The 14781-nt window shown below is 41.2% G+C and overlaps 1 protein-coding gene and 1 pseudogene across 1 annotated transcript; both read right to left on the reverse strand.

The window, feature by feature from the left end:
* The window catches only part of LOC106338041, a 13505-nt pseudogene extending 11153 nt beyond the window's left edge, over window positions 1-2352 (reverse strand).
* A 3654-nt stretch (window positions 2353-6006) lies between these two features.
* LOC106341220 (F-box/kelch-repeat protein At4g38940-like) lies at window positions 6007-7179 on the reverse strand. The gene has a single exon (XM_013780028.1). The coding sequence runs from the start codon at window positions 7175-7177 to the stop codon at window positions 6101-6103; it is 1077 nt and encodes a 358-aa protein (XP_013635482.1). The 5' UTR covers window positions 7178-7179; the 3' UTR covers window positions 6007-6100.
* Window positions 7180-14781: the final 7602 nt, after the last annotated feature.

Raw genomic sequence — 14781 nt, forward strand, 5'->3', positions numbered from 1 at the left:
ACTACCCAACTACTCCCTTTTGGGTCATAAGCTCTCAGCACCTCCCAACTATAATCGAAATAATACAATATGTCATCAACGACACGCGCATTCCTTATTCAGCATCTTGTCAGTTTCCCATTTTCTCTCTTTTGGATCGTAAACAAAGCTGTAAGAAGGATCCCTCATGTACATCTTACCGGCCATAACCACACACTCACGAGCCCACAGGTAACCACTCATTGTCTCTGGCGTTGTCTTCTTAGGCTCCCACATTTCTGTTTCTGTATCGAACACCGGCATGACCATCTTCGTTGGGTTGTTACAGTATCCAGTTACATATATTTTCCCGTCAATGATGTCAGCAACTGAAACAGACATGGTTACATTCATGCTAGGCAGGGGGTGCACCGTTTGGTATCTACAGTCAATGCTTATCGCATTCTGTGGAACTGAGTTAAACCTACCAAACACATATATCCTTGACCCCACCACGACAAAGCCTCCCTCGCGAGGCATTTTGGGAAGCGAAGGGAAAAGGACCAAGCTGTGAGTGCCGTTGGCTTTCTGGCGGAGATCATACACCTGGTGATTACCGTTTTCTCTGTTACAGAGGACAACATAGAGAGAGTGTTCCGTGCATCCTAACAATGATCGTCTTGCGTATAGCTCATGGGAGGTAACAAGTGATCGGAAGTGCTTGGAAACAAGGGAGAGTTTTGGATAGTAGCATCTCCCTACACGCGCTAAGATGTCAACGATGATCTCTTCGGGAAGTGATGGAATCAGAGACCATGTTTCCTATTTTAAATAGAACAATAGGTTCAGCTATTAGGGCTAGGCATGGGCGTTCGGATTTTCGGGTCGGATTCGGGCCGGTTCTTTTCGGGTCCGGGTCTTTCGAGTCCTAAATATTTAGATTCAATAGGTACTTATAAATTTTCTGTTCGAGTTCGGGTCGGTTTTTCTCGGATCCGGATCGGTTCGGGTCTATAATTAAAATACCCATAAAATATCTGTATTTTTTCGGGTCCATATCGGGTCCGGGTCGGGTTTGGGTATTTAAGATCTGAAAAAGATATGACATATCCAATTCGATCAAATTTAATTGATATTTGTCATATATATCTCAAATTTTACAAAATAACTTAAATGAAACTATTAATAATTAAAAGAAAACATGTTTTAGATATACATGTTTTTAAGCCGGGTACAAATCGGTTCTTATAGGATCGGGTCTATTTGGGTCGGTTCTTTTCGGGTCCGGATCTATTCGGTTCCGGTTCTTTCGGGTAAAAAAAATTAGACCCAAAAGATATTTGTAAATTTTCGGTTCGGTTGCGGGTCGGGTATTTTTGGGTCGGTTCCGGTTCAGATTTTCGGGTCCAGGTTAAAATGCCCAGGCCTAATTAGGGCTTTGTGTTTTTTCCTTTTTTTGTGTGAACAATGTTTTTTTTTAACTCTTGCGTAACTTTATTAATAGAACATTCGAAATGTCTAAAACCAAAACCATAACAACCAAAAGAATAAGCACATAAAGCAAAAACCTCCAGCGGGCACCGAGCATGAAACTCCACCCTCAACAACCAACGTCAAGTCAATGAATATCTGAAAGACCAGTCATCCCATTCTCTGCAAATCTGTTTCGAACATTTCCTTCAACCATTGGGGGTTACCCATCGCCACATAAGATTGGACCCTCTTCTCCCTTGTCACACTTTTTGCGATCGCTTGAGCACATCTATTAGCTCCCGACGAAACGACCAAAATTGTCCACTCCTGAAAGTTTACCAAAGATTTCTTCAGCTCAACACCTTGATATCTGAAAGCTGGCCAAGCTTTAGGCTTGGTTACCGCACCAACCAAATCTGCAAAATCCACTTGAAAGATAACCTTTGTCACATGATGGCTTTGCATTGATTCAATAGCCCATAACAAGACTAAGAATTTCGCATCCACGAAAGATTCAACATTTGCAAAAGCCCTTCTACTATGCAACAGAGTTTCTCCTCCACAGTTCCTTAAAACCCATGCTGCGCCGAGAGTCTTATTTCTTTTTGACCACTGCAAGCCCACGTTACATTTTAGAGATCCTGCGCTTGGCCCCTACCACCTGTTTCTAACACGAAGCTCTCTATTCCCAGCTTCATCCTCTTCATCCCTGCGTTTCTGAACTTCAAACCAGTGGCCAGAGTCCTCAATGACTTTTGCCATCGTGTCTTCCACCGCAAACTCCTTACCCTCGAATAAGAATAAATTCCTGTTCTTCCATATAATCCAAAGAATCCATGGAAACATACGACCAATTTCATCAGGAACTTTGAGGTATCTTGGCAGAAAGAGTAGATAGTTGAAGTTCTCAAACAGAGTCATGTTCTCAAAACCTCGTCACGGGAAGGGAAAATTTGACTGAGCCCACACAAGACGAGCAGCCGGACAAGTGAATAGCACATGATTAATAGACTCTCCCTCCATACCGCATCTTTGACAGCGTGGGTCTATCTTTAAACCTCTAGCCATCAAGCCATCATTGACAGAGAGAGAACTCGATAAGGCTTTCCACATGAAGATCCTGATCTTTGGTACTGTTTTCACCTTCCAGACTTTTTCCAAAAGACCCTGTATCGACGGTTGCGCTAAACATTCCTTTCGAGTCTCCGAGCTGTCTAGACAAGAAGCTAACCAGTACCCAGACTTCACAGTGTAACCACCCCAATGTGTATGTACCCACTCGTAGCTGTCTTTCTCTTCCAAGACCGGCTTCTGTTTTAGAATCCTTTCAACGTCAGGTGGGAAGAAACTTTCCTCCAGTTTTCCCCTATCCCATGACTTAGTTTGTGGATTAATAAGATCTGAAACTTTTAAATCCACATCAAAAAGGATTGGTTTACGTAAGGGAGCTATTGGAGACTCACTGAAAAGCCACTTATCCAACCAAACAGATGTTTCCTCACCACAGCCAATTGTCCTTCGTAGCCCTTTCTCCAGAAACTGACGACCAACCAAGATGCTCCTCCACGCGTACACAATGGAGAAAAGATAGGGGGACCAAGCAGGAGTGAGGGATCTTTCAAGAATTTTAGAGACTGTGTAAGTGTGTGTGGGATGACTGAGCTCAGTGGCTTGGGTGATAGCTTTACCTGGTCAGGAGTGCGGTGCAAGAAATACATCCAAATCAAACTTGATCTATGTTTTGGTAATAAAGAGTGAAAGCGCAATTATCCCCTTGCGATCCAAGTCTTCTTGGAAAGATTGGGATCTTTCAAGTTTGATAAGAGGATGGTTGGGAAGCAGAAAGTACGTGAATGCATTATGGAGGCATGGAAAAGGCAGAATGGGAATGATCAGAGATCCTTGGTAGAATGGTTTGGTAGTGTGCGCAGGAGTTTGGGTAGATGGAAAAGGGATTGTAGTAACAACTCAAAGGAAAGACTGTGTGGATTACGGTTTGATCTAGAGGCGGAATATTCATCTGGAGTACCTGATTGGGAGAAAATTAAATTTCTAAAATTAGAAATCTCTCAGGCTTTTAGAGATGAAGAAGAATTTTGGCGCCAAAAGAGTAGAGACAAATGGCTAGTGGTTGGAGACAACAACACCAGTTTCGTCCATGCTTCGGTTAAAGATGCGAGACAGAGGAACCAAGTATCAAAACTGGTTGATAACTCGGGACAAGAAGCCACAAGTGCTGAGGCGATGGGTCGAGTAGCTGTGGAGTATTTTACCTCTTTGTTCTCGTCAGGTGTTGGAGGAGACCTTTCAGATATCTTTGATGGCTTTCCAGCAAGGGTAACTGCGGAGATAAACCAAAAATTGTCAAGAGAGGTCTCTGACGTGGAGATACGTGACGCTGTTTTTGGCATCAAATCGTCAAGTGCACCAGGTTGGGACGGTCTAAATGGTTTGTTCTTCCAGAAGTATTGGGACATCATTGGCCCAGATATCACTAAGGAGATAAAAGCATTCTTCTCAACTGGCTCTTTCCCACGTGAATGGAATGTCACACAGTTATGTTTGATCCCTAAGGTGATAAACCCTGAGAGAATGGTCGATCTAAGGCCGATTAGCCTGTGTACGGTCATGTACAAAATCATATCGAGGATCTTCGTATCAAGACTGAAGCCGCTGCTGGAAACGGTGGTGTTGCCCACACAATCTGCGTTTGTTCCTGAAAGGCTGATATCTGATAATATTATTATAGCGCATGAGGTGGTTCATGGACTGCGTACTCATAGATCTATCTCATCAGAGTTCATTGCGATCAAAACGGATATGTCTAAAGCTTATGATCGTATAGAGTGGAGGTATTTGGAGAAGCTTCTGACTGTCATGGGTTTTGAGAAGAAGTTTGTTGATTGGATTATGTTCTGTGTTACTTCTGTCACATATTCGGTGCTGATCAACGGAGAGGAGAAAGGGAAGATAATCCCACAGAGAGGTTTGAGACAAGGGGACCCGTTATCACCCTTTCTCTTTGACTTGTGCACTGAAGGTTTATCCCATCTTTTGAACAAAGCAGAGAGCATGGGTGATATTGAAGGGATAAAGTTCTCTGAGGATGGCCCAGCGATACATCATTTGTTCGTTGCTGATGATTCGCTACTAATGGTGAAGGCTTCAGACGAGCAATGCACAGAGATTCGTAGGATCTTGAAAATGTATGAGGAGAGCTCAGGACAGATGATCAGCCTTGCAAAATCCTCTATAACTTTTGGTGCGAAGATTGAGTTGTCACGGAAGGTCAAAGTAAAAGAAATCCTTGGTATTGAGGCTGAAGGAGGAACCAGTAAATATCTTGGGTTACCGGAATGTTTCAGTGGATCCAAAGTGGAGATGCTTCAGTACTTCCAGGAGAAGATGAAATCACGCTTTCATGGTTGGTATGGACGGCTTCTCTCAGCTGGGGGAAAAGATATCTTGCTAAAAACCGTGGCTATGGCAATGCCAGTCTTCGCAATGTTGGTTTTTAAATTGCCAAAAACTACATGTAAGAATCTTACGAGTGCGATGTCGAAGTTCTGGTGGGATGTGCAAGAGGGAAAGTCTAAGATTCATTGGATCAGCTGAGAAAAACTCTGTATGGGAAAGAACCAAGGTGGAATGGGATTTCGGGACATTGAGAAATTCAACCAAGCTTTACTTGCGAAGCAAGGCTGGAGATTATTGATGGACCCTGATTCGCTTTGCGCACAATTCCTTCGCAGTAGATATTATCCAAATGGAAATTTCATGGAGGTGTGAACAATATTTATCTCAAACATAACAAACACACAAAAAGAAGAATATAAATCCGATAAACTAGAAACTATAAGTCCAAAAGCATATAAACACGTTTGCATGTAACCTTATGGACTCTATGTTATGATGGCTCACCTTGCATAATAGTAATTTGATATGACAAAAACAATAATAACCAGCCGTGAGAATCATGGTTCTTGGTTTTTGGATAGTTATATGATGATATCAATCAATCTGTTGATCTTTGAATATTATAGGACGCTCAAGAGCAAGGTTGAAGAGTTAAAGGGGTAAGACCAAGAGAGGGACAACTGTTACAAGCTGAGATGTTCTGAGATGAACGAGTTCATGGAAAATGTGGAGAGGTTCAGCTAAGATAACCGGTTAACCGAGAACAGTTTTGAGAGACCAAGTGTTTTTTTTTTTTTTGACGTCAAACGGAGAGACCAAGTCAAGGAGGTATATATATATATGAACATCTTTGAATGTGAATTATAGAACAGTTTTTAAATTATTATTATCAACATGTGTTTCCCGGCTTAGCTTAACTTTCGAGGAAATTCATAACAAGAACAATTTTCGGAGGAACACAAATTAAGGTATGATTCCTCTAGTCACCATTATGAAGAGAGGTGCAAAAGCATACAAACACGTGTTTAGGTAAACCATATGGATTATATGCTATGATGGTTCCCGTGACGTTTAGTTGTTAGATTTATGGGTTAATTATGTGGCTGATAAAAGTAAAGATGTTGATAAATTGCAGGAAAACTAGATATCCTAGCGTTGTCATTTCATTAAGGAATAACAAGGTCTGAAATTTCATATGACAAGAAAAAGCTTAACCAGCCCGAGAGTCACTAAAACCTTGCCACTTTATGCATCAAAGAATAACATCTAGAGTTTTCGTAACGAAAAGATCATCACTACGAAACAAAACATCATCACACCAATCAATTTTACCCCAAATCTCACTTCTTCCATGGTGCCTCCTTTCCAGTGAAATCTGCGCACACCTGATACCTTTTATCCTACGATCTTTAGAGAAAAACAAAACCAGCTTCCCACCGCAACTCCCAGTGTAATACGATTCTGAAAATCTCCCTTCAGCCACCAATCTTTCCAAACCTTTCACCACTACCCAACTACTCTTTCTTGGGTCATAAGCTCTCAACACCTTCCCACCACGAATATCGTAGTAATACAATACGTCATCAACCACACACCCACCCTCCCACTTAAACATATTCAGCCTCTTGTCTGTCTCCCATTTACTCTCCTTTGGATCGTAAACAAAGCTGTTACGAGCATCCCTCCTGTACATCTTACCAGCCATCACCACACAACCATATGGCCGACCTATAATAGTCTCTGTCGCAGTCTCCCATATTTGTGTTTCTGCATCGAACACCGCCATGACCATCTTCGCCGCTGTATCCCATTGGGTTTTAGTATATCCAGTTACGTATATTTTCCCGTCAATGACGCCAGCAACTGAAACATCCATGGTTGCGTTCATACAAGACACGAGGTGCACCGTTTGGAATCTACAGTCAACGCTTGGAATCGGCAGATGGTGGTAACGGTTCAACGTATCAAACGCATATATCTTCGAGCCCACGTTGGCGAAGCTTCCAACGTGAGGCACATTGGTAGGCCAAGGGATAAGGACCAAGCGGTGATTGCCGCCGTTGGCTTTCAGGCAGAGAATATAAGGATTGTGATAAGTGGTTACTCCGTTAGAGAGGGCAACGTAGAGACGTCTTTCCGTGCATCCTAAGAATGATCGTCTCGCGTATAGCGCATGCGACGCAATGAGTGATCGGAAGTGCTTGGAAACAAGAGAGAGTGTTCGATAGTCGCACCACCGTACACGCGATAAGATGTCAATGATGATGTCGTCGGGAAGTGATGGAAGCAGAGAAGGCTGCTCTGATGGTTGCTCCTTTGAGGACGACATTGTCAAACTATCCTCCGGAGAGAAAATCACGAAAACCCTAACTTTAGGCTGATCTAAAATAGTTGTTGCCTGTTGGAGAGAGGGAAGAAAGCCCAAAAAGCCAAAACATTAAAATGGGTCCGATTTTCGTTAGGAATTTGATGGTTTGTGGGATTAGAAAGTCTCTAAAGCTTCTTTTTACCAATCAAGCTTTTTTAAAAATTAATCATTCTAAAATCTATAAAGTCATTATAAGTTAAGAAAATTACTAGAATGTATAAAAAAGTTGATTTATTACTAGAGTGTTATACATCTTTTAAAAATTACTAGAATGTTTAGATACTCCTAGTATGACAATAAGAGCCTTTGGTTAGTATTACGAGAGAAAACATGAGAGATGAAATGAGTTTGTTATTCTCGTTAAGTTGTTACAGAGTCGTTACAGAGCTTTATATAGTAGCTACTGAACCGGAATCAAAATAAACCGAGTACAACATTTAACCAATATTAACCAATACTCTAATAGCCCCCCTCAAGATGGCGAGAAGACTGAATACAAAGTCATCTTGCCAATGATAGAGTGAAAATGACCAGGTTGGAGAGGTTTAGTAAAAACATCGGCGAGTTGATTGTCTGTCCTCACATGAAGTGTCTTGATTAAACCCTTCAGTATCAACTCCCGAACTTTGTAACAATCAAACTCGAGGTGTTTAGTTCTTTCATGAAACACTGCATTGTTTGCAATGTGAATTGCTGCAGTGGAATCACAAAAGAACGCAACCGGTTGACTCTGAAACACTTGAAAGTCTGTCAAAAGATTAACCAACCACTGAATCTCACGAACCGCAAACCCCATAGCTCTGTACTCAGACTCTGCCGAGGAATGAGAGACTGTGTCCTGTTTCTTGGACTTCCATGATATCAAAGAGTTACCAAGAAACATACAGTAGCCTGAAGTTGAACGTCGTGAATCCAAACAAGAACCCCAATCGGCATCCGTGAACGCTTTTAGAACGAAATCACAGGTAGAAGAGTAGAAAATACCCATGCCAACTGTCCCTTTAAGATAATGTAAAACTCTCAAAGCAGCCTGATAATGTGATTTACGTGGAGCAGAAGCAAACTGGCAAAGCTTGTTCACAGCAAATGTAATATCAGGTCGAGTGATCGTGAGATACATCATCTTGCCAACGAGTCTTCTGAAGAGTAAAGGTTCCTCAAGAAGATCATCAGGACTATCCACACGCAGTTTAACACAAGGATCCATAGGGATGGAACAAGGCTTGCAAGCCAAGAGTCCTGAATCTTCAAGAAGCTCCAAAGTATACTTTCGTTGAGAAACAAAGATACCAGAAGAAGAGCGAGCAATCTCCAATCCCAAAAAATACCGTAAAGGACCGAGATCTCTGAGCTTGAAGAAGGACTTCATGTCTGTTTTGAGTTGAATAACATCTTCATCATTGTTTGAGGCTATGATGATGTCATCAACCTAAACCAAAACAGCAAGATACTTAGCACTGTCACGGCGAATGAATAAGGTATGATCGCTGTGAGATTGTTGAAACCCGAGAGCCAACAAAGTGGTACTGAACTTCAAAAACCATTGCCTTGATGCCTGCTTCAAGCCATATAGTGACTTCTTAAGCTTGCAGACAGCATTTTCAGGCAGAATGGTTCCCTCTTTCGCAGTATATCCCGGCGGAAGATGCATGTAAATCTCTTCATGTAATTCACCATTCAAGAAGGCATTAGATATGTCCAGTTGTGTTAAGCTCCAGTTCTTAGCTGCTGCGACAGATAACAGAGTTTTGACGGTTGTCATCTTCGCAACAGGTGAGAATGTATCCACAAAATCGATACCCTCTTGTTGTGTGTAACCTTTAGCCACTAATCTCGCTTTGCAGCGTTCCAGAGTTCCATCGGCGTTAAGCTTGACCTTATAAACCCACTTGCATCCAATAGCATGTTTACCCGGAGGGAGAGAACAAATCTCCCATGTCTTAGTATTCTCCAAGGCAATGAGCTCTTCATTCATTGCTTTGAGCCATTCATCAAATTTCTTGGCTTGAGTGAATAAAGTAGGTTCTGGATGTAAGGTTATCGCACAGATGTAGGATTTGTATCCTTTTGAAAGCTTCTTGAGAGAGAGATAGGAGGCTAAAGGATAGGGAATATCTGTCTCAGTCATATTGCAGTAATAACCATGCAGATATGCTGGTTGTTTAGATACCCTTGTTGGCTTAACAGCCTCTACAGCAAATGGAATAGTTGAAGAAATCTCCACAACTGTAGGTGAGGAAGTCACATCTACAGGGATTTCTTCATCACTCGTTGCAGCAGAATCAAACAGAGACATAAAATCAGGAGACGCCATAGAAGAATCCTGAAAAGGAAATATATCTTCATGAAAAACGACATTCCGTGATATATGAATCGTGTTACTTTCCAAGTCCAGAAGCTTGTAGCCTTTATACCCTGCTGGATATCCAAGAAGAACACAAGGTCTTGCTCGAGGTTGAAACTTGTGTCTGTGTTTAGTAGATGTGGAACAGTACACAAGACATCCAAACACACGGAGATCCTTATACGTGGGTTTGCTATTAGTCAGCATCTGGAAGGGAGACTTGTTCTTGAGTAAAGGAGAGGGAAGTCGATTGATCAGAAACACTGCTGTGAGAACACAGACACTCCAGTACTCGAGTGGAATGTGTGCCTGAAACATCAAAGCTCTGGCTACATTTAGTATGTGTTGATGCTTCCTCTCTACTACTGAGTTTTGTTCAGGAGTCTCAGGGCAAGAGTGATATGCCTTGATGCCCTTGCTCTTGTATAATGCAGTAAAGCTCAGCTCTGGTGCATTATCTGAATGAACTCCCTTGACTTGAGCATTGTACTTTTTCTCGATCATTGTTAAGAACTCCGGAAAGATGGTGAGAACCTCTGATTTTGTCCTCAAAAGATATAGTCATGTCACTTGCGTGTGATCATCAACAATGGTCAAGAAGTATTTGTATCCTTCAGCTGTTGGAACAGAGAAAGGTCCCCATATATCAATGTGCAACAAGTCAAAAGCATTAGAGCACATATTGTTAGGAGACGTATATGGTAAACGCTTTTGCTTCGCAAGAGGACAAATAGGACAATGAAATTTTCCTTTATTTCTCTGAGAATATCCAAGTACATCAGTGATAGAATGCACTTAATCAACAGAAGAATGGCCTAGTCTATTGTGCCATAACAAAGTATCGACAACAATATTTATTGAAGACTTAGCCGGAACAGTTCCAGAAGCATTGAGACTCTCTCCTTCCAGAACGTAAAGGTTTGAAATCCTTTCACCCTGACCAATCATCAATCCCTTGGTAGTGTCCTGTATCATACAAGAATCCTCTTCAAATGAAACTCTACATCCCAAATCATGTGTTAACTGACTGATGCTGAGAAGATTTAAACGGAAGTCAGGTATATACAACACATTGTTCAGGATCAGATAATCATTAAGACGGATTTGACCAATCCCTGCAATCTTAATGTCTGTTCCTGTGGGCAGAGATACAGATTGATCCATAGAAGCAGTGAGACTGACAAATAAACTCTTATCATGTGAAACATGATGAGTTGCGCCACTGTCGATGATCCAAGATCGAGAAGATAAAACATTACATGTGGCTCTCAACATTCCAATAAAACCAATAGTAGAGGACGAGAGAGTCATACCATGTAATGGAGTGATAGAGCCACCAGATGTCGATGCCATTAATGTTTGGTCACTCGTCAGTTGCGAGTTGAAGTAAGCAATCAATCCTTGAATTTGATCCTTTGACATCGTGGTAATAGGCTCAGCAGTCACAGTCCGATCATTAACCGCAACTTGCGCGACCACTGGTTTATTTTGCTTGTCCACATAACCTCCTTTGTGTGATTGTGACTTCTTGTGTTTGAATCCTGGTGAGTAGCCATGGATCTTGTAGCACTTGTCAATAGTATGACCATTGTAGCCACAATGAGAGCAGATAGGACGTTGAGGGCGAGGAGTGTAAGCAGCATTGATAGAGGCAACACTGTCAGAACCATCCACATGAAAAGCACTCGCATTTGATATCGGATTTATACTCCTTTGACTGAAGTCTTGATCCAAAAGATTATACACTTCAGATAAATCAGGTACTGTCTTCTTCATGATGATCTGACTGCGAGCATTGGAGTAAGAATCATTGAGGCCAGCCAGAAACTTTATCACCTTGGTGTGTTCTGATTTAGTAGCCATCGATCTGCAACAGTTGCAGTTTTGACATGTTTTGCGCAATCTGCTCCATCAAGGTCATCCCACATCGTCTTGAGTTTCGTATAGTATGTGGATAGATCTAATGAACCTTGCTGGAGAGACCAGATTTGCTGTGTCAACTGGTATGATCTTGGTAGATTGGTGATATGGAAACGAGTTAACAGATCCTTCCATATCTCAGACGCATCATTAAACCTGAGAATGCTCCCATAGATCTGTTTCGTCACCGAGTTCAAGATCCAAGATTTGACCATGCTATTGCAGCGAGACCAGATTCGAAAATGTGGATCAGATTCAAGAGGTCTACCCAAAGATCCATCAACAAACGCAATCTTGTTCTTCGCATCAAGAGCAATATTCATCGCAATACTCCAAGTGTTATAGTTAGATCCATCAAGTACCTCAGATATGAGAGAAGTTCCCGGATTATCGCCATTTGTGAGAAAATATGGAGAGTATTGAATTCCACCGAAGTCGTGAGATGGATTTGGGATCGGAAAGATTGAATCCGTTGGATTCGCCGAAGTTTGCACCGGAATAGGTGGAATCGGGATTCCATTTGCCTGAATCGGCGAAGTAGCGGTGGTCGACGGAACTGACTGGCGCACCGTTGAAGGACGAGCTGCGCGTCGCGTTGATCGTCGGAGAGTCACCATTGTCGAAACGTGAATCTTCAACGGAATGATCGAAGAAACAGAGGACGACGAGATGATCGGAAGATTCTCGCAAGGATACTCCCACTCTCCGTCATCACCATTGTGTTTACTTCCTCTTCCTCGAACTAACTCTCTATCGTGATACTCTGTCTTCTCCGATATCGTCTTCCCCGAAATCATCATCTTCAATCGTTTGTACGAAATCGTCTTCGCCGCATTCTTATCTACGAGTTCGTCTTTTCCGGTAGGATGTCGCGACGTTATATATTGTGTTTTGGTTGAGTTTGTGGGTCAGTTATATATTATATTTCATCTGATTTAGATTTTGTTGACACTGAGATAGGGTTATCACTACAAGAAAACACGCGAAATCCGACAGCCATATTGGTCGGAATTTCGTCGGAATGGCCATATGCCGACGAAAACCGTCGTTGGAAATATCTGGTCGGAAAAAAAAAGTTCGTCGGAAATTCGTCATAAATTCCGACGAAATTCCGACAAGTACCGACAGACACTATTCCGACGGATATTCCGACAACATTTTTCATCGGAAGTGTTTCGTCGGTAATTGGTCGGAATATATTTCCAACAGAAGTCATCGTCGGAAAAATGTCCGACAAAATTCTGACAAAGATGTTACTCTGATATTCCGACGAAACCTGAATCCGTCAGAATTTCCAGGAGCCTTATCAGTCGAAGTCCGTAGGAAAACTCCGACAGGCTATTTCGTCGGAAATATCCGACACATCATGTTCGTCGGAAGTTTCCGAGGAAATACGTTCGTCGGAATTTTCCGGCGTTGTTTGCAGTCGGAAATTTCCGACGGAGCAAGTTTCGTCGAAATTTTTTTTTTATTATTTCGAATAATTTAATTAATTTATTTTTAAATAAATGTGTGATTTAGAATTTTTTTTTTATAAATCAATAAAAACTGAAATTAAAATTATTATTATACAAAAACGTTTTACATAAATTAAAAAAAAAAACATTTTCAAGTTTTTAACATACATAAATTAAAAAAACATTTTCAAGTTTAAAAAAAAAAACTAAAATTCATTGGAATTCATCTGGGAACAAACGCTTCATCTTGTCAATGATCTCGTTGTTGGTCTTCTTCTGATCCGCCAATTCCGCAAGAATTGTAGCGTTTTGCGTCTCTAACGCTTCAATCCGCTCATCCTTGTTCTGCAGGTGTTCCATGATCATGGGATCTGTGTAGGGAGTTTGTGAAGAAGAAGGACACGAAGACGCACGACGAGCCAAACCGACCAAACGTCCTTTCTTCTTTGGAACCGTCTATATAGGAAAAAAATAAATATTAGTAATAGAATTAAAATAATAATGAAAGGAAAATTAAAAAGTTACATGTTCCACCATTTCGTTGATTTGAAGTCGGCCAAGGTTGCTGGAAGCTGCCGTAGAATCGTCATCAGAGTTCATCGGATGAGAAGCTAGGAGTTCTGCTTTTTTGGTTTGCACCAACTCTATGACATCTCTGATGAGGGAATCCTGAATTTCGCCTGTCTTCTTGTTAGTATATGCTTCCCTCATGACATCAACATGATCAACGGGATTACCGCCATTTGCTTCAACCTAAACACAAAGTTAATCAATAAATATGTAAAAATATTAAAAATATATATATTTTAAATAAATAGAACTTACAAGCTGATCCTCCTTAGAAGACATACTGCAAGCCCCGAGGTTGTGGACATAAATACCTTTCCCTCCACGATCACTGTTGCGGTTGGCTGCGTTTTTGGCGGACTTTTCCTTAGTCTCCTGCTTCCCCCAATGTACCTGCAAGTCCTCCCAAAATTTGGTGTTGATATTCTTCGGTATCTCGCCCTTGAGCCATAGTTGCTTCCACTCATAGATCTGGTTCGTATAGGACTCCGCGACCTTCTCGTGGAAGGCCTGTCGAACAGTTTCGGTATGCCCAGACTCCCAATTGAATTGTTGCTACAAAAAAACCAAAATTAGTAAATAAATAAAAAATATTAAAAGTAAAAAAACAAATTGAAAATTAAAAGATTACCGCAAAATTACGGAACCATATCTCCTTTTCAGCGGAAGGCATCACACTGTAGGTCTTGTATCCTTTGCGGAGCATAGAATACATCATTTCATTAATGCAGGCGGTAATGCCGTTGTGTGACTTGTTGAACCTTAAAAAAAAAAAGCAAAGATTAAGTTAAAAAATGAAAAAAAACAAAGATGATGTTAAAAATAAAGAAGAGAAAAGTTACCATGTAGTATATCCTCGTGGTTGGGGATGGAGCACCTTGAGATGATCTCGACCTGGCTGTCGAACCAACGTCGCAACTGGCATGACACCAGGCTCATATCGAGTAGATGGATCCTGAGGTGGAGCTGCAGGAGGAGGAATCGAATTTTGCTCCTGCGATGATTCCGATACATGGGAACTACTCCCTAAATGAACTCGCTTCCGAGGTATGGGACGACGCTGTGCCGCTGGTGGTCTATCAGAACCGTCAGACCTACAAAATAAAATCCGTCAAAATTAGTCATATATATAAAATGTCTTATATTATAAATGTTTATAATTCTTAAAATCTAAATATAACTTAAAAAAATGTTACTAATTTTGTAGCAAGTTCATATAAACATATATATTAATACTAGTAAAATGCTTTTATATCATTTAAATGTTTATAATCCCA

Source organism: Brassica oleracea, chromosome C4, assembly GCF_000695525.1.
Source record: "Brassica oleracea var. oleracea cultivar TO1000 chromosome C4, BOL, whole genome shotgun sequence".
NCBI classification, from domain to species: Eukaryota; Viridiplantae; Streptophyta; class Magnoliopsida; order Brassicales; family Brassicaceae; genus Brassica; species Brassica oleracea.

Coding starts and splice junctions, on each gene's coding strand:
- LOC106341220 (XM_013780028.1), bottom strand. CDS start 7,177: ATGTCGTCCTCAAAGGAGCAACCATCAGAGCAGCCTTCTCTGCTTCCA.